General features: G+C 35.9%; 3 protein-coding genes across 4 annotated transcripts in view; 1 reads left to right on the forward strand and 2 right to left on the reverse strand.

The window, feature by feature from the left end:
- Nucleotides 1-45: 45 nt before the first annotated feature.
- Nucleotides 46-7880, reverse strand: LOC135470544 (phosducin-like protein). Its single transcript, XM_064749553.1, has 8 exons — nt 7820-7880; nt 6616-6808; nt 6224-6349; nt 5852-5991; nt 4863-4965; nt 4426-4536; nt 3920-4044; nt 46-2268 (listed from the first exon to the last, which is right to left on the reverse strand). The coding sequence occupies exons 2-8, from the start codon at nt 6793-6795 to the stop codon at nt 2148-2150; spliced, it is 906 nt and encodes a 301-aa protein (XP_064605623.1). The 5' UTR covers nt 6796-6808; nt 7820-7880; the 3' UTR covers nt 46-2147.
- A 217-nt stretch (nt 7881-8097) lies between these two features.
- LOC135469635 (peptidyl-prolyl cis-trans isomerase-like 1) lies at nt 8098-12902 on the forward strand. 2 transcript variants are annotated; one of them, XM_064748163.1, is made up of 5 exons: nt 8152-8190; nt 9036-9061; nt 9625-9779; nt 10837-10905; nt 11915-12902. In XM_064748163.1, the coding sequence occupies exons 3-5, from the start codon at nt 9626-9628 to the stop codon at nt 12136-12138; spliced, it is 447 nt and encodes a 148-aa protein (XP_064604233.1). In that variant the 5' UTR covers nt 8152-8190; nt 9036-9061; nt 9625; the 3' UTR covers nt 12139-12902. The 2 variants fall into 2 exon arrangements, with proteins under 2 accessions (XP_064604232.1, XP_064604233.1); XM_064748162.1 differs by lacking the exon at nt 9036-9061 and having other exon boundaries at nt 8098-8190; nt 11915-12894.
- A 1163-nt stretch (nt 12903-14065) lies between these two features.
- Nucleotides 14066-17955, reverse strand: part of LOC135471013 (actin nucleation-promoting factor WASL-like) — a 14458-nt gene continuing 10568 nt past the window's right edge. Inside the window, 8 exon segments of the mRNA XM_064750061.1 lie at nt 14066-15028; nt 15406-15517; nt 15820-16179; nt 16181-16281; nt 16533-16578; nt 16580-16708; nt 17433-17477; nt 17880-17950. Coding sequence (XP_064606131.1) covers nt 14967-15028; nt 15406-15517; nt 15820-16179; nt 16181-16281; nt 16533-16578; nt 16580-16708; nt 17433-17477; nt 17880-17950 — 926 coding nt within the window. The 3' untranslated portion in view covers nt 14066-14966.

Consider the following 17955-nt stretch of genomic DNA (forward strand, 5'->3'; position numbering starts at 1 on the left):
GAAAAATTCTCCAGCACTGCGACCATCAATCAACCTTTTTCCATGTTTATATAGTCAGTGTTTATTTAGGCATATTCTGTTCATACTGATACATGTACATTTTGAGCCAACATACAATATAGCCGATAAATTCTTACAGTTTATCAAAGCATTAATCTTTTACTTTCATCAAATCTGAGGAATTTTGTCACAGAAAATAAACTCCAAAGTCTCTAACAGCTCAGCATGCATGATATTCTAATGCTTTATTTAAACAATGAGGTGAGAACCATCACTCTTCATTTAGAAATGCATATAGTAAAGAAATAATTGAATCCTTCTGTAAATCTAAAAGTACAATAAATATCAACTGAAAACCCTAGATAGGACGCACTGATCTGGTAACAGAAACTTCTTTCACAATTTGCTAATGTGGCACTTTCATATTTTATCATGATTCTTTGTTATTGATATAAAAGCACTTTATCTTTGCACCAATGAACAGTGAATACTTCAGTTTGTATGAATATATTGATCAGCATACTGTTTCAGGACAGTAAAAGCAGAAATGATTATCCGTTTTGACACAGATAAAATCAATATGCATGAATTACAGCTATGCTATTTTTACCCTTTGGCAGTACTCGAAACAACAGTCATCATCTTCTTATGCCATATATATATGTACACATTGATAAATATGTTTCACATGTATATTCTTTCTTCTGTTGGCACATCTGATGGAATAATAGAAAAGTAAATAACCAATGAAATACTAAGAACTTCTAGCTCTTAATCATGAAGACAGAATACCTCCTTCAGAAATGGGGTCTGAGCACAGTTTTCTTCTTGAGACCTTTTACAATGGGGCCTATTTCACAAAGCCAGTTTTGGAAAGTCATCAAATGGTTATTTTCAGACTGTACAAGACATAATTGGGAACACTTAGCAAATCTTGAGAGAAATACCATAATTTTAACTCGCTGCAAACTGAGTATTATATCAAAGTTTTAAGGGTTGGCTTAACTACCGGTACAGTGATCTACCAAAGTGCATCTCAGGACAATATTGTCACACAATTCAGATCTAGCTATTCAGCATGTCTGCTTACAATCAAACCTGCATGAAGTGTAAATAAAGACTTTCATGTATCTCCAACATGTTTGACTACTAAGACGCTTATCTGAAATTTGGAAACATGGTTACTACATGACATCAATGTTAACCCTATTTAAAGACCTACGTGAAAATACCATTGAACCAGCCTAGCCAAATGAATCAAGTAAAGCTTCTTTCATTCAAAGGCTTTCAACACTGATGCTTTAGATAGTGATAAGTTGCCCAAATCTCTAGGTAACCACTACAGAACTGTTTGAAAGTTGTCGGATGTTGACCTCTATAAACATGTTGCAAATATGAACGATACTGTACATCATTACATGATTTAGCACAGGACTGAATGTGGTCTTGACAAAAATACGTTAACAAACACAGTAGGCTTACCCTAGATGAAGATAATGCTTAATGCCATAATCAAGAATGTTTCAGTTACTCAATGGCAGTCAGTTTTTATATGGTTGGGGCAAGACCCAGCATAAATCACTGATGCTCTGCAAGTTAGTGATGAAGTTTCTCACTTTTGAACCATGTTGTGCAAGACAAGTGATCTTCAGTGAACATTATACTCTACCTAGGGTCACAAAAGCATTGTCAACTGTTACCTGGTAGCAATGGTACTACCACTTGCTACTCCTTTAGATAAGATCTAACATATTTCCTACTGGGCAAAGTTCATAATCTCACATCTGTGTAGGTACATGTACAAACTACAAAGCCTGTGACCTTACCACAACAAATCACATTAAAACTGCAATATACATACATTAAAGTGGAAAACATTCTTGGAATACATTAAAACCTTGTGCTATGATAAAAGTTCAGCAAGTATTCAAGGACAACTTTATTGTCATTCCTTGTTATAAAGAAGGGTAAAAGTTAGATGTGTAATTTTTAACTTGATTCCCAAGTACATTAAACACATAAAAAGCAATACAATAAAGTGTGTACATGTAGCATTGTTATATATAAGCATGTGAATTTGATCAATGTTATGTACAATGTGATAAAATGATATTGCACATGTATGACAGTCGGGCACGCTGCAAATGTCAATCCACGTCATAATCACTGTCACTCTCGTTATCCTGGGGAAGGGCTCCTCTAAGTTCACCTGTTGTTTTGTCACGAATGGCACTGTTCACAAACTCCTTATTTGGTAAAAAGCCATGCCTATAAAAACAAATATAAAAAGGAAGACGTTTCATACAACATGCACACATGCAGTTCATAAGACAAATACATGTATCATTCTGCAATTCTACAACTGATCCTTCCTTAAAATCATGCCAAGAACTTTTCACTTTATACAATGGAAACACAGGCCGTTTGCATGTCAGCGGCAGACTGAATGAATGTAAGCCTGAGCAAATGGCCCGAAAGAGCGATGATGATGACTGCTATCCAAAAGGCCCACGAACAATGATTGCAGGGCACTCCAAAATGCACTCTTAAAGTCCAGGATTCAATGAGAACGTCACACTGTTAGGAGTTGAATATCTTCTCAATCAGCAGTGCAAAAGCCTTAAAAGGATTATATGCTGTATTTTATAATGAGTCTAATAGAGCAAGACACTGTGATATATGACCTTAAATTAATACACACATGTACTTATATAGAAATAACTTTTGACAGTTGCTTCATCATTAGCCAGAATGAAGTTTGCACAAACCTGCATTATTAGTGGCCATTCATTTTACATCACAATAACAATAGATTTGTAAAGGACATCAGTCCTGCTTTGGCAAAAACTAGAAATCCAAAATGGCATGCCCAGCTGAGGTGTTCCCATATTTCCTGACAAATTAAAGATATCTTGTAAGCATGGCTGTTGACTGGTCAGTTAGCTCAACATGACAATGTCCCAGGGATTCACAGAAGTTCAAATTTCACAAACCGAAACTCAAAAACTGAGTTGTATTTTTTTTTTTAACAAATTGAGTTTAAAGAAATTTACTGACCAATTTGGATTCCACGTTCATTTAAAATATATTTTATAAACCGAGCTAAGCTTAAATGCTACGTTGTTAGGTGCCATTATCTATATATTTTTGATATCTTCATTTTATAGCTTGAAATATTTTAGTACATGTAAATACAATTAATAACACAACATATTTTGAAAAAATTACATTTTCATTTTCTCTAACTGATTCTAACAGATAGCCTAGCGTTCAAATAATTTTATTTAAGAGGTTTTCTTCTCATCTTTAAATACTGGTTATTTAATAATGCAGTTTTTCTTTTAAATATAGGCTACATTTTGTGCTTTACTTTCCATGAGAAAATGGTATTTTGTTTAGCTTAACCCTCGCAGTTCTGTATTTTTGCCCAATTTGAGAGGCATTCACATCACATTAGACTATCAACAAAGTGGGTTTGTTTATTAGACAGACGAAATGTAGCAATGTATAAGATTTTGCTTCAACAGATTTCTTGTCTTACTTCAGATCTGGACAGAATTTATGCTTCTGCTGATGTGATATTTTACAATATTAAACATACAGGAAACAGCTAGATCTTACCAGGTAAGGGAATTTGGGCCATGTAAAACGCAGTGACAGCAAATCACCTGAGAAATGATTTTAATTTGTTTCAGAAAGGTTAGCTCTACGAATTCTGTTTTGTCACATTTTTTCAACATTCAGTTGTCGGCAACTAAACTAAATATAGTTATTTCTGTCAAAATTTTTGTTTTACTGAAAATAATGTTCTGACACCAATATTGGTTTGTAAAATTGACATGTACGAATCCCTGTGTCCATATATTCAGAAAATATATTTTTCCTTGTGAAATTTTCATGTGCTTTCAATGCAACTTACTCATCTAGGAAACTCTCCACATCTGAGGCATATATATCCGTCCCAAACTCATCTGACAGCCTGATAAAGTTGCCTATGAGTTCCTTGTTCTTATACACTAAGAGAGCTGGAACACCACTTAGAGCCTGGAAATGGATAACAGTGTCATGCCAAATCTTTACTTCTAATGTACACACACACACACTCGCATATTCTCTTCAGAAGCACACTTAGCAACTCTGTCAAGTAAGTTGAACATTGATTTATAAGATCATTTTTCCTACCAAATTACATCAGTGAATACACTGCATGCTGCTAAAATGTGACCATTAAAACACATGATGTTTGAACATTAATCACAATTAATATATATATATATATATATACATATAGCAGTACAATATATATATTCACATAGAGTGGTTATAAAACCATCGAGTGAGGCCAATCATGTTTAAATACATGTATAATGCATACCAGATATCTGAACCCCAAACAAAAAAGTCTGCTAACTAAATTCTACTTACAAACTTTAGACTGAGTTTTGCCTCAGAAGCCTTCATCTTACAAAACTTGACAGTGGGATACTCCTCCGCCAAACACATCAAACAGGTATTCATGCTCTCGCATGCTGGCACCTTTTGAGAACAGAATCAGGACAACCATTAGTTGCATTCAGAAAACTAATATGCACACTAGACTTTTCTCAATGAATTTTTTTATGATCAGTATGGATATAGACTTCAGCATTATATGGAATATTAAATGTATCAACACGCAGACATAGACAGTAAATACTATTATCTTTGCTCTATACACATGTGTGAAATGGGAGGTAAGAGCAGTTCCACGACAACAATATAATCAAGAGGAAAAGAGATATTTGTCACAGCAAATGGACCCTTATTGTGCAGAAATAAAACTGAAAATATGTAATAAATAATATTACTCAATATATACTCACATCTTCATACAGGTGTACAATAATTGTCACACTCGCTTTTTCTTTGTCTATTGAGTCAGAAAAATCCCCAGGAGAAAGTGAATATAACTTGCCAAATTTTGGCCTGAAACCAGAAAACATATACCTGAGTATACAGTAACAAACACAACAATTACCCAACAATCACTTGGAAATAAATATGCATGTGATACTTCATAAATACTGAGGTTATATCAATTAAATGTAACATACTTTATTAAAACATATAAACAAAAGTTAAGTTAAAGTTAAAATACGTACACGTACAAAGTGAGAATTACAATTCTCTCAAACCTTTACACCCAACTCAGACTAGAAGTAGATTTTCAGGCATATTCTGAACAACATTTTCATAGAGTGAAGAAATAAATGTTTTACAACTCCAAGACTAGAACATCAGACAATTCTGCAGCCAAGCCAAATTTCCCACTGCCACCATCTGATATTTTTACTCTTTGTAACAATCTATAAATGCATTCCACAGTGAAATCATTATCATACAAAGCTCTTATCTTACTTTAAACCAGGCAATTTAATGTAAATACAATAAAATCTATTAGGAGACCTCTTCTATAATAAAGAGTGGAGTCTATTGTGTTAAGATTTGTTTATTTGATTGCTTGGGGTTTCACATAGCTTTTAACCTTATTTCAGCCTCAACAGTGTCTCTTTGCAGATCGGACCACTGCTGACATATTTGTACTGCTGCCTCACAGGAACACCATGCTACAGATACCAGACGTCACATATTGACACCAGTCTGCACAGTGCTTGACCTATTTCTCCTATGCTGAGCATCTAGTGAGGTAGTACCAAGACTACCAATATTAACGTCTTGGGTGTGACTCACATCGGAATTGAAACCTCAACCTACTGTTTACAAGGTACAGTCACCAAAGCAGTTGGTTTAATAGGAAGAATATTTAATGATTGTCTAATTTTATTTTGATGCCTTTACCCCATATACCCACACTGCAATTAATGCATTCCTCATTTCTTCTATTCTCCTTTGGCGATATTCCTTCATAAATTCATCTTCAAACTCTTCCAAATCTTTCTCAATTTGTTCCAAAAACAACTGATCTTTCTCTTTTTCCTTTTCATCATCAAGCTGAAATAAAGGAATTCGACAATGGAAAAAAAATTCACATTTTGTCACTCTTTAGTAGAATACAGATATAGTATCATTTCCAAAATAATCCCATTTCCAATACAATCCCATTAAATATGAAACATACCAGAGATAATGAACATGTAAGTATATACTGTGGGAACAAAGCAAATGTAACTACATGTACAATTTTATGTTACAAAGTAAAATATGCTGTATACTTTAGACTCACATGGGACCTGCAAGTAAGTGACAACTTCTTCAGAAGTGCCTGCCTCTCCCTTTCAGCTTCCTCTCTCTTCTCAGATTCAAGTTTCTTGAATTCCCGCCAATCATTCAGAACACCTTTTGGTCCAGTCTGAAACATACAGCATACTTTGCTCAAACAATAACCTATAACATTTAATAGTGAATATATAATAAAAACCTCATAAAAATACTAACATTGTTACTTTGTTTCATGAATTAGTCACTTGACGAAGACCCTAGCAAGAGGGTGTAAAGCTTATGAAAGCTCACACATATGTGTTGAAGCCCAATCTCATCACTCATATTACAGAACACTCAAATGACAATAGGTCTAAAGCAGTACACATACTTCTCAACTGACTAACTATGATTTACATTTGTAGACGTTCCCCCATATTCCTTAAGTTCTGGTTCTGGGATGAACACTGCCTGTCTTGAATCTGCTGGCTTTTCATCATCGCCACTCTGGTCATTGTCATCTGCTTCATCTTCACTACTGCTGCAATAGTAATGTGTCTTTTCTCCAAGTAATTTGTCATCCAGTGACAATGCCATACTTGATATTTCACTGTAGTCAGAAGAAAAAAGACATGAAACACAACATAATTTTAACATTCTATGTAAAATATATCTTACACTTTAACGGTAGTAATAAAACAACAATAATTTGTTCTTTATCATGTCTGTATCAGTAAAGCTTCCTATGATTATTAGTCATAACAAATTTTGCATCTTCTATTAGTATTTCATGCCTCCACATAATAAGAAATTTGTTAACAAAATAAGAGCTTATAATGAATTAAAATCAGTTCTCAATCCTTGCCCTAACCCACAACATATTTACATTGTAATATTTCTGTATTATGTTGATTTATTTATACTGTATTCTTTGGTGACCTAGATCAGAAGCATTTATCCCCTTACGGGTGTAAGTAAAAGGAAAATCTGAGCAGAATATCACAGCACCACTGTCAGAAGAGTCTGATTTTGACACAAACATAACATTTAAATTTAATATTTACGGTACCTTTAACCAATTATCCATACCACAACTGGGTAAAGAGGGAATTTAATATGGATTTCAAAAATGCACAATACAGCATTATACAAGTAGCAAATATAACTTTCAAAACATCAAGTTACAGCATCTCCTTAAAACAACAGTGCTTCATCATGAAAGAAGTAAAGGCTGGCGAAAATCAATTCCTTAACTATTTGGTTTTGTCCAGCACCATAAAGCAGATGGTTTAGATGATATTCTGGGCGAAAGATGTTGCTATTGCTTTGGTGAGGTAGGCAGTTTTCGCAAAGAAATAAGACCAGAAAGGAAACAGGAGATTTATAAACCAATCATAACTTAGCTTAGTGAGACATCTCTTATAACTGAATGAAATTCACGGGTAACGATATTTGGCCTCGCAATAGGGTTAAGGGGTAACGCTCGCGGTGGGGGTCAACACCCTAGAATGAACAATATCAGACACAAGCCTGATAACCTAACTGAAGCAAACTAGACTTCATCCCATCGCGAACTTTCAACAAATCACAGGTCTCGTATTTTCTGTTAAACTCAACTTACCACTGTCACAAACCCACAAACCCAAACAAAGGATGCGTCATTCAAACAAATAGGTGATTTGGTGTTTCTAAATTCTAGAAAACGTGTTATCGAAAATGGATTTGTCCCAATAACACAGTTAGATTCCATGACTACATTTTTTCATCACCTATACTGATGTCACTAGAATTTAAACAAACTAGTTGTATTTGAAGGGTCGATGGATAGGCTATTTGATAAATTAGAAGATAACCGATTAAGTCCGCTTCCGATTCTACACCTTACGATCAGCTGGATTGTAAGAGCTAGTTTGGTTGCAGCATGGCGCTCACTTCAGGTTCTGGTATTCCTCCAAAAACTTGGCAGCCGCCTAATGTAACCTTAGAAACAACGTAAGTGTTTTATACATCTTAGTAGTTTTCAATTCATCAAGTGGATTTTACAGTGGTATATGACTATTAGGACAGAGTGGGGCAATAACACAAGGTATTATGTCTTTTTGTTGACACGAAAACTGGGATTCCCGTAATACACGGCTGTTACATTTTTGTTAGCAAAGCGTCCAGTAGCAGTGAAAACATTGTTATGGTAAATATTAGGGATTTTGTCTTTGAAAGTACTGCATGTGGTGAACTCAGATTTGTACATAGCTCGAAGTCAAGAGACCTGTGATCAAACCTTTGTCGTGCCTTTAAATTAAAAATGGTTCTTGCTGTAAGCAAGAGGTTAGAGAGAGAAAACTGGACAGGCTTGCCTGGTGTCAGTATAATATGACTGGTATGGTGTCTTCGGCATTATACTTCAGTGGTCTGCCACAGGAAGACATAGTATATGTACACACACCTAATAACTCCATGTAGTCATAAGGAGGAGTTCTGTCGTTGCTGGGCGTCAGGCTATCTATTTGTGGACTGGGTGGACTCATTCAAACAATGCAGTTGAGAGAGTGATGGAGAGAAACAGCCACAGATGTGTTGCATTTACAGTAAAGAACATTTTCCACAGTTCACACAAGCATTAAAACTAACGTAAATTGTGGTCAATGAGTGCGCTTCATTATTGACTAACCTCCTCTTAGGCTGGACTGACCAAAAACAAGTTTAGTCTACCCTGCTGCTAATACCATCTCATTTTTATCTGCTTGTCAGTCACGTGATCAGTGTGGCCACTCAAAATGTCGTTCAGAAGAGATAATTTCAGGACTTGCCAATAATCTGTATTCATTTATATTTGGCAGAGGCTGAGAAAAGGTCATGACCTCATGTAAGTTTCATTCAAGCAGCATGTTGGAAGCCAGCCCATGGGCCAATTTTGGACCACTAGGTTGATGTTGATTTATACTAGGGAAGTTCTGTTGTGCATGTGAACTGCGCTAAATCCAACACATATGTAATAGTTTCTCTGCAAATGAGAATTACCCCTCTCTGCAACTAGCTATGTGTCGCATTTAACAACACATTTAAAATCAAATTGCCAGAAATGACAAAATTCACAACTTAGCCTCTTGTGTATTAGAATCAGTGTTATTTATTTATTTGATTGGTGATTTACCCCTTACTCCAGAATATTTAACTACACAATAGCAGCCAGCATTGAGGAAGTCATCACAGTGACTGCAATGTTGAGAAGCTTCTTAGGCAGGCCTAACCCCTGTTTAGGTGGTACCTGAGAAAATTCTGCATGTATTTATATCGGGTCTTGCACGTATATTGTAAAGTACAATAACACGAGAGTGATGTTGCATCATTGATGCTCTAAACAAGTTAATTTGGTAACTTGAAATAATTTAGTCTTATTTTGACTTGTCTACACTTTGTTTCCATCAGCATGGGCACTATTGTGGTTGAACTTTACTGGAAACATGCTCCAGCAACATGCAGGAATTTCGCAGAACTGTGCCGGAGAGGATACTATAAAAATGTGAAGTTCCACAGAATAATCAGAGATTTCATGATACAAGGAGGGGATCCCACTGGGACAGGTAATGTCTTGATCCCAGTTTCCAAATGTCAAATAATTACAGAATGCTAGTCCCTCGACTATGTACCTAATTCTTCTGATTTTTGGGACACCTGGCCTGCCAATATACATGTAATTGTAGTTGGAATTTTTTTTTTTTTTCACATGGTTAGTAAAGGATCAAGTGATTCATTGTGTCCAACACTTATTCAGTTGATTTGTTATTAGGCTACACAGCAAAACCAGACATTGCTCAAAAACATTTCAGGGTGATCCTTCATCATGACATACAGACAATATAGTTTGCTCTGACATTAGATTGGGCAAAATTTTACTCGGTCAAGGATAGCCCGAAACAATGACAATGTGTGCTCAGTTTAAAAGCAGATGCTGTTGCCTAACTGTTTTTCAAGGTATTTAAGACAAAGATTATCAATCAAGTACATGTCTGTAAGTTGGCCATAAGACCTACTTCTTAACTATTCGTCTGTAAATTTTACCACAAGCACAATGTTGATAGATTATTTCTAAGGTGGCATGGACTGGAAATTCTTTGGTAATACACCAAGTGACATGCTTTACAGCCAGCTGAGATATATTTGATATGGGTAGGTAACTGCATCAGGTTATTACATGGAGTGTATTCTCACAATGGTTCTGAGCTATGGATGCTTGAACAAAATTTCTCGAGACTTAACGTCAAGGCAGCCTTGGACTACATCATGTAATGAAGAGAGGTTTTCATTTCATTAAAGAATTTCTGGTAAATCACAACTTTTTGTTGGCTGGTTTCCAAGATACCTTCATGAGTTCATAAATAAGTGAACTAGAACTGGAAATATATACATTTTACATAGAAATAAATAGAGACTCTATTAAAATGAATTTTCCAAATGATTTCAACTGTGAAGTAGCCTCATTTACTTACTCTGTTAAAACAAAAAAAAACTTTATTACTGATACACCCTCTCGAAATCCTGTGGCAATAGCAAGATTTCCATGAAAGTTGAATACCATTTCTTAGTCTGCTGCTTTGTTAAAGGATTATTTTTTGATTTCTTACTCTTTAATTTAAACAGGTAGAGGAGGGGCCTCCATATATGGTCAAAAGTTTAACGATGAAATTCATGAAGACTTGAAACACACAGGTACGTTTGCTGCATGAACTCCAAAATAATGACTTGGTTTTCATATGTATTGACAACAGTCCAAAGGATTTACAACACTCTCTAATGTGTATAGCTGAAGATGAACAATATCTTCGAAGAGGCTATTCCAGAGATTTTTGCCAGAAATACATAAAACCTTCTGTACTTACCAAGAACAGCTCAAATCATTGCCATTCAGAAAATATCACACTCATACTTGTAGTATTTGTAGTGTTATATTGATTCTAAAGTTTGAAAAGTCATAATGCAGCTTGCATTATAAATTTAGGAATGTTATTACCGATTTTGAACAGTAACAAGGGCACGGACAAGGCTGACATTTAGAGAAATGGAATACATGTAAGTTGGTCAGTTCTAAAATAACAGCCGAAAATTTAATTTGACTTAGTCATTTATTTTTTGCAAGAAAATATGTTACAGTCTCTTTAAAATATTCCTTATGTGATGTTTAATCAGACAGATACAGTGTGTCATCTAAAGTAATTTCGCTCACCGTGTTTTATGGTACAGTTACATTTGTACAGTACACATCAGCGATTGTCACAGAATTAATGTTTCCTATTAGTCTCATTTCAGCTGAATGTATGAAAGGTCGTGTGCGCTCAGAAAATACGGAACATATGAGTGTATATATATATTCCATTCTCAGTGAAAGCATTTGTGACGTCATGAAACTCAGAAAGGTTGATTATATGTGACCATGTGTGAATCATTTATGGACATATTTGCAGCAGTATTGACAAAATATGCATTTTCTTGAGTGACAGTAAGGAAAACCATTCGCCAAAGCGTTAAATATTTATGAGTTTTTGCGTATTGCAGAAAAGTATAGTTTTCCAACCTAATTCATTCTTAAATACTTATAAATATAAATCTGCAGCATGCAAAGCTACTAATTCAAGATATATACAAGTCACAGTATAGAAAATCTCCTGTATTTAAGTAAATAGTAAAAAGTTTTATTAATTGTGTTTTTAACTTTTTACAGGTGCAGGTATTTTATCAATGGCAAATAGTGGTCCAAATACAAACGGAAGTCAGTTCTTCATTACCTTAGCACCGACTCAGTGGCTTGATGGAAAGCATGCAATATTTGGACGTGTCAGTAGTGGAATGGGAGTAGTCAAGAGGATTGGGATGATGGAAACGGATTCAAATGACAGACCAACTGAAGATATCAAAATTACAAACTGTTTTGTCACCCCCTCATAATCAAAACCATTAAACCATTAGTTAATTACCATTGAACAGTTTCACCCAACCATTCACTGAAATGAGTTTTCACAACATGTAATTGCATGTACATTTAAAATAAATATACAGTAATTACTCATTGCTTTTATAACTGTGTAATTCAGTTTGACTGGGGGGTAATGGTTTTAATCATCGCTAGTTGAACATGTGTCGCTATCCACGAAGTTATATCTGGAGAGAAATAGTGATAATATTTAAGTGTTTCGGGTTGGGCACAACTAAGACGGCATTTTAATGCATGTATGGGATTCAGATTATCCCTGTCACACCTGGTAGCTACTCCATATGATGTGATGTTCCCATCTGCTAGAGTTTTTACTAGCAGAATCTTCATTTCAATAAGTAAGTGAATGAAACAGCAAAGTTCTCGTCACAACAACATAGAATTCCATGGGGCAAAAGGCAAATAGACATGTCTGCATTCATGGACCATTACAACTAAGCTGGCAGCTAGCCTTAGGATCACTTTGTTGTTTCAGTCAAACGTATTACCAGACAAGTATGGGTCACATGATACTGTCTTTTCAGCAAACTCAAGCGACACACCTAGCTCTCGTGAGAAAAAGGCATGTTTTTTAGGTCAATGATACCAGATAAAGGCCAATCGGATTTCTTGAAATGACCGCAAAAGAAGGTGGCATTGAGCGACAATATTACCATCAAGAAAACGTTGGTCATTTGCATGAGCCACTACCCTGCTTCCAGCTTGTGTTGTGGAGCTTGTCTCCTCAATTTGTGCAAATCTTTTGGACCAAAATTCTTTTAAGAATTGTGAAGAAACAGAGATGCTTGTGTTTCTACTAATAGGTGACATGAGACTTGAGTTTAGTCTTGTTCTGTCTGGGAATTTTTCTAGCTTCTGTTGCTGTCGTTGTCTCATGGGCCTTGGTGGCATCAACAGGTTACAAGGTTATCTTGTGTGGTCTTGCATGCAGTTCACTAGAGACCACTGGCCTTACATCAATTGATCATGTTACATATGGTAGTGTAGGTTAGTGACTTGTCAAAAAGTCGGTGGTTTACTCTAGGCACTCGAACCAGAGCAGAGGAAAAGTTGCATAAGAACAATGACAAGTGATCTTGCTGAATGCAAAATAAAGCCCATATTCAAAATGCCTGGTATTGTGAATGATGGGCATTTATCTACTTTCTGAAAAGTTGTGTGAATCTCGAAGAAGTGTTGATGAAAACATGTTCAAACAAAGTGAATATGTGGAAAAAATTCCTATAAATAAATATTATAATTACTATAAAAAAAATACTGATGATTATACAATATATTTAATTACAGCCAGTCCTTGTAACTAATGGCGTGTTCAGAAAGGGAAAAGTGCTGCCTTATGTTTTAAATATGAAATAATTTTGTTAAACCATCACAAAATATGTTAAATACAGGAACATTGACTAATACTAACTAGTTGTCTCCCTTTAGGTGCATGGTCTCACAGTTAATGAGATCCACCTCTCCATCCTTACTAAACATATGAAAAGGGTTAGGAACATAAGATGGTATTCTTCATTTCAATGCACCAATCTACAAAGTACAAGATGCATTAGGCATTCTCTAGATCTCTGTAGGAAGAACTGACCCTCATATGAAACCTGCCTGATGTCAGACTTATGTGTTTAATTCAGCTCATGCTGGATTCCTCTGTGGTTGTATGTGGGAATGTCTGTCAGCAATCTGCAAATGGGTCCCCCCCCCCCCCCCCCCCCCCCCCCGATTCGATCCACTTTCCTCCCACTATAACGTTGATCGCTGTCATATTTGAAATATTCTTGAGCAGTGGTAAACCCTCAATAAAATAAATAAATAGTTATGAAAACTTAAAGATGAAAACTTAGAACTCCATTTCAAAGAGAATCACACAAAAAGTCCCATGAAAGTTTGCAGCCAGCTGTTTATTCCATGAACAAGACACTCATGTATAATGCGAGAATGTATACATCTTAAACCAATAAAGGAGAAAATGGTCAATATGTCTAACATTAAAAATTTACCAAGTCTTAATTTCAAGTTATTTCAATGCACTACATATATGTATAAAGCATAGTCAAGGAGGTTAAAATATATTTCACGAATACATACACATTTGTAGAATTTTGATGAATATGAAACTTCTTACACAATGGCACATGTAGATGTGATCTTAATCTACTGTCAGCTCTTCCACATCTTCATCAGATTTAATACAATTTTCAATTTTTTTCTGCTTGTTTACTATTAAGGTTTGAAGCACAAATAATATATTTGCCATTGACAAATTAATAAAGAAGACTAATAACATTTCATAAATAGCACTAGTTTGGATTACTGCAATACTGTAATGTATTAATTTGTTTGACATAATTCAATGAGCAATATGATATAGATCTGATACACTAGTAGGATTTAAAGTAAAATCTGTCCTTGAAACAAGTAAAGATATTTTGCTGTTAACAAGAATTAAATTGATGATAATGATGATCATAAATCACTTAAAGTGGTTTTTCTGCAAACCATCTTATTAGTGTTAAAGATATAAACGGATGATTACCAGTGATGGATGATTTCTGAATATTGTAAAACAGACCAATGTTTATATTTCAATGACTAATGATGAAGTTTATACAATGTTGTGATCATGCCATAAAAATTTTTTTTGACAAAGACAAAAGATCACAATATCAATCAGAAAGCAGTGTCTTTGAAATGTAAATAAATAAATGTAAAATATAAGACCCATCACCAGACACCTATTTTAATCACACACACAGATAAAGCACATCATTTTAATTTTATTTTTTTAATCATCCCATTCATCGTCCTCATCATCTTCATCGTCATCATCATCTTCGTCTTCATCTTCTGGAAATAGAATTCAAAGCAAATTAAATGCATTTTACCTCAAACTTAACCAAGTTAATGCTTTCTGCCTAATTCTCAGTATTCTATTTATCTTAGAAATACGTTTTTTTTTTATACGGTAGGATGATATCCTACTGAGATAAAAAATGTGAATTCCAGAACTAAGAAAAATGAAATATATTGTTTTTTTCCCCCTGGCAAACCTTTAGTGTAAAGTTGTACAGAAAGTGTAATTTGGGATGTGAGTATGATTCTGATATGTTACGAACATAAGTTTCAAGCCACTGGACAGTATAAAATGTATCTCCAAACTTACCTCACAATTGCAAACTTTGATTAAATTTAGCAAAAACAAACTTAATGCAGCAAACTCTTACCTGATCCTTGAATATGTTTTTGTCTGTAAGCAAGCGCCTGGGCCAGAGCTCCCACAATTCCACCCTGCTGGAGCAAAGAAGGCGGCCTGGATTCAGGCGTGTCTGTATCCACCTGCAGTAGAGAAAACTGAATTCTGTTAAAACCCGCGATAATAAGGAGTATCATAATTCTTTGCAAAATGTTAAGATACAATTACTTATTAATATAGAGATGAAACTTCATTGGCTTGGAAAAGCACCAACTTCTGTTGAATAGATACATATATGTTTTTTTTTTTTTCATCATGTACTTGAGAATAAATTTTATTGAGGTATCTTATTTTAAAAATTCTCTCAAGAATTGATTCAACATAATCCTTTAAACCACATGCTGGTTTAAGTGTGTCACACTGAATTATGGGTATAACAACATACCGTCTTTAGCTTAGTGCCTTGTCGGATCTGACTTAACAGATCCCCTCGAGCATCTTCCTGTACTGGGCGCTCATTTGGGGTCACTGATTTCAGTGCTTTTCCCTGGTGAATTTCACTCAGCAGGCCAGCTCTTCCTCCACTCGAAGGTGGAGCAGGCGGTGCCGAATCCATAGAAGGCGGTGGAGGTGCTGGTGGTGGTGGGGGCACACCTGCTCCAGGAGGTGGTGGTGGTGCCATGGGTGGTGGAGGTGGAGGTCCCCCATGAGGTACAGGCGGTGGAGGGGGCATGTTTCTTGTGGGAGGTGGAGGAGGAGGGGTTCCCATTGCTCTAGTGGGTGTTGCAGGACCCCGGGCAGGTGGGAGCGGGGGGTGGCGGACCACTTGACCTAGCAGGAGGTGGCGGAGGTACACCTCTGTTAGTGGGAGGTACCTGAGGCAGAGGGCCAGTCCTCCGTGGTGTTCCTGAAATGAAGTTAACATTCTTTTCTTAAGGCCAAGAATGTTTATATGAAGATGCATACACAAATTTAAGAATAGAATAGAATCCACTTAAACATAACCTCAAACCATAAAACATATGACACAAAGGAACTATTTCACAATTCTCCCAAAATTTTGAAAAACTAAAGCTTGTGAAACGTTTCGTTAATTAAATGCTGAGGGGGTGTGTATTTTTCTTTTCAGAATTTTTGCTTCCTCTAAAACTGGTTTACCTCCAGAAGGAGGTGGTGGAGGTGCAGGACGCGAGGCAATGTCCTTCCTTGACTGCATCCAGTCCTCCATACTGCTCCACAAAGTCATAGATGAAGTCAACTGTTTCCTTGTCAACCCCTTCGTCAATACCAACACTTTGGAATAAGGTCTTCATAGTTGGATCAAGGTTGTTCATCTGAAAAGATTGATTGATCAATTTGTGTTTCAAGCCATACTCACTATATTTCGTTTATACATTGCTGTTTCAAAGCAAAATGTACACAAAAGTGGTACACCACCAGCCTTTGGTAAGCAACTGATGAACTTTCCCAAATAACACAGCTGACTACTAATTTCCCTGAAAACCGTGAGGGCAGTGGCATCCTGAAAATCCATCCAAACCTTGAACCAAACCAAAGCCTGTCTGAATATGTCCATACAAACCGACAGGCCTCCTAGAGTGAGTGAGTGAGTGCTTGGGATCCTTAGAGAGTATATACTGTTCCCCCTTGTTGAGTCATTATACTGATACGAGTCAACCAGCCGTTACACTATCCCCTTCATGCTGAATGCCAAGCGAGAAAGTTACAACTTCCTGTTTTAAGGTCTTAGGTGACTTGACCCAGGACTGGCCACTCCTGAACCAGACGCTCTAACAAACTGTGCTATTGGGGCCAGTCAAGCCTCTCAGAAGATACTTGCATAAATTAATGGAAACTTGTTACACATCATGGTCATCTGAACAACAATAAAAGAAAAGCGAGGTGGCGCTCTAATACTGCAAGTCTTGGCCAAGTACATTCCATTTGAATTTCAAAATGGTAGAAATTAATAAAGTGAAGAGCTTGAGTTACTTGAACACTACAATCTTGGTATAACAACAGATGAACCAAGCTTCATATCAAGTTAAATGTGCTCACATCAAATCCCTTATTTGGATCCCCATCCCAACATGACCAACATGTCTGAAAAAGAATGAAATGGATAATAATTAACATAACACTGTTGTGTTACCATGTGTTCACTTAGCACATAAAGGTAACACAGAAGAGTTAACTGATGTAAGATGTCCGTTTACTGTCGTGCTACGTCACTCGGCTCAGACAATGCATTACAAACCATATGTGTACATTCATTAACATATTACATGTATACATGTACTTAACACTACAAACACAACGAAGATTCAGTCTATCAATACATTCGGTGTGCTATGAAGTCACCAAAAAATGTAATGACTAAGGTGCTGATTTTATCTACCTGAACGCACAATTAATCCAACAACATACTATTCCCGTTAATATTAAATTATAATTCTTATACATCAATACATCTGATGTCTAAAGTTGGTTCACTAAAATCAATACCTGAAATCTGTTGGTGTCCCTATGTCCTGCTTTGTCAGCTTCTTTGATTTGTTTTTTATCTTTCTTGCTTTCTTTT

This window comes from Liolophura sinensis, chromosome 7 (assembly GCF_032854445.1).
Source record: "Liolophura sinensis isolate JHLJ2023 chromosome 7, CUHK_Ljap_v2, whole genome shotgun sequence".
Lineage (NCBI taxonomy): Eukaryota > Metazoa > Mollusca > Polyplacophora > Chitonida > Chitonidae > Liolophura > Liolophura sinensis.

Bases quoted from the DNA above. Each gene is read 5' to 3' on its own strand.
- LOC135470544 (XM_064749553.1), bottom strand. From the start codon at position 6,795: ATGGCATTGTCACTGGATGACAAATTACTTGGAGAAAAGACACATTAC. The intron at 5,992-6,223 runs GTGAGTCTAAAG...CCTTTATTTCAG, and splicing joins CACTTACTTGCAGGTCCCAT to CTTGATGATGAAAAGGAAAA. The intron at 2,269-3,919 runs GTAAGTTGCATT...TTGTTTTTATAG, and splicing joins GTGGAGAGTTTCCTAGATGA to GCATGGCTTTTTACCAAATA.
- LOC135469635 (XM_064748162.1), top strand. From the start codon at position 8,120: ATGGCGCTCACTTCAGGTTCTGGTATTCCTCCAAAAACTTGGCAGCCG. The intron at 8,191-9,624 runs GTAAGTGTTTTA...TGTTTCCATCAG, and splicing joins AATGTAACCTTAGAAACAAC to CATGGGCACTATTGTGGTTG. The intron at 9,780-10,836 runs GTAATGTCTTGA...TAATTTAAACAG, and splicing joins AGGGGATCCCACTGGGACAG to GTAGAGGAGGGGCCTCCATA.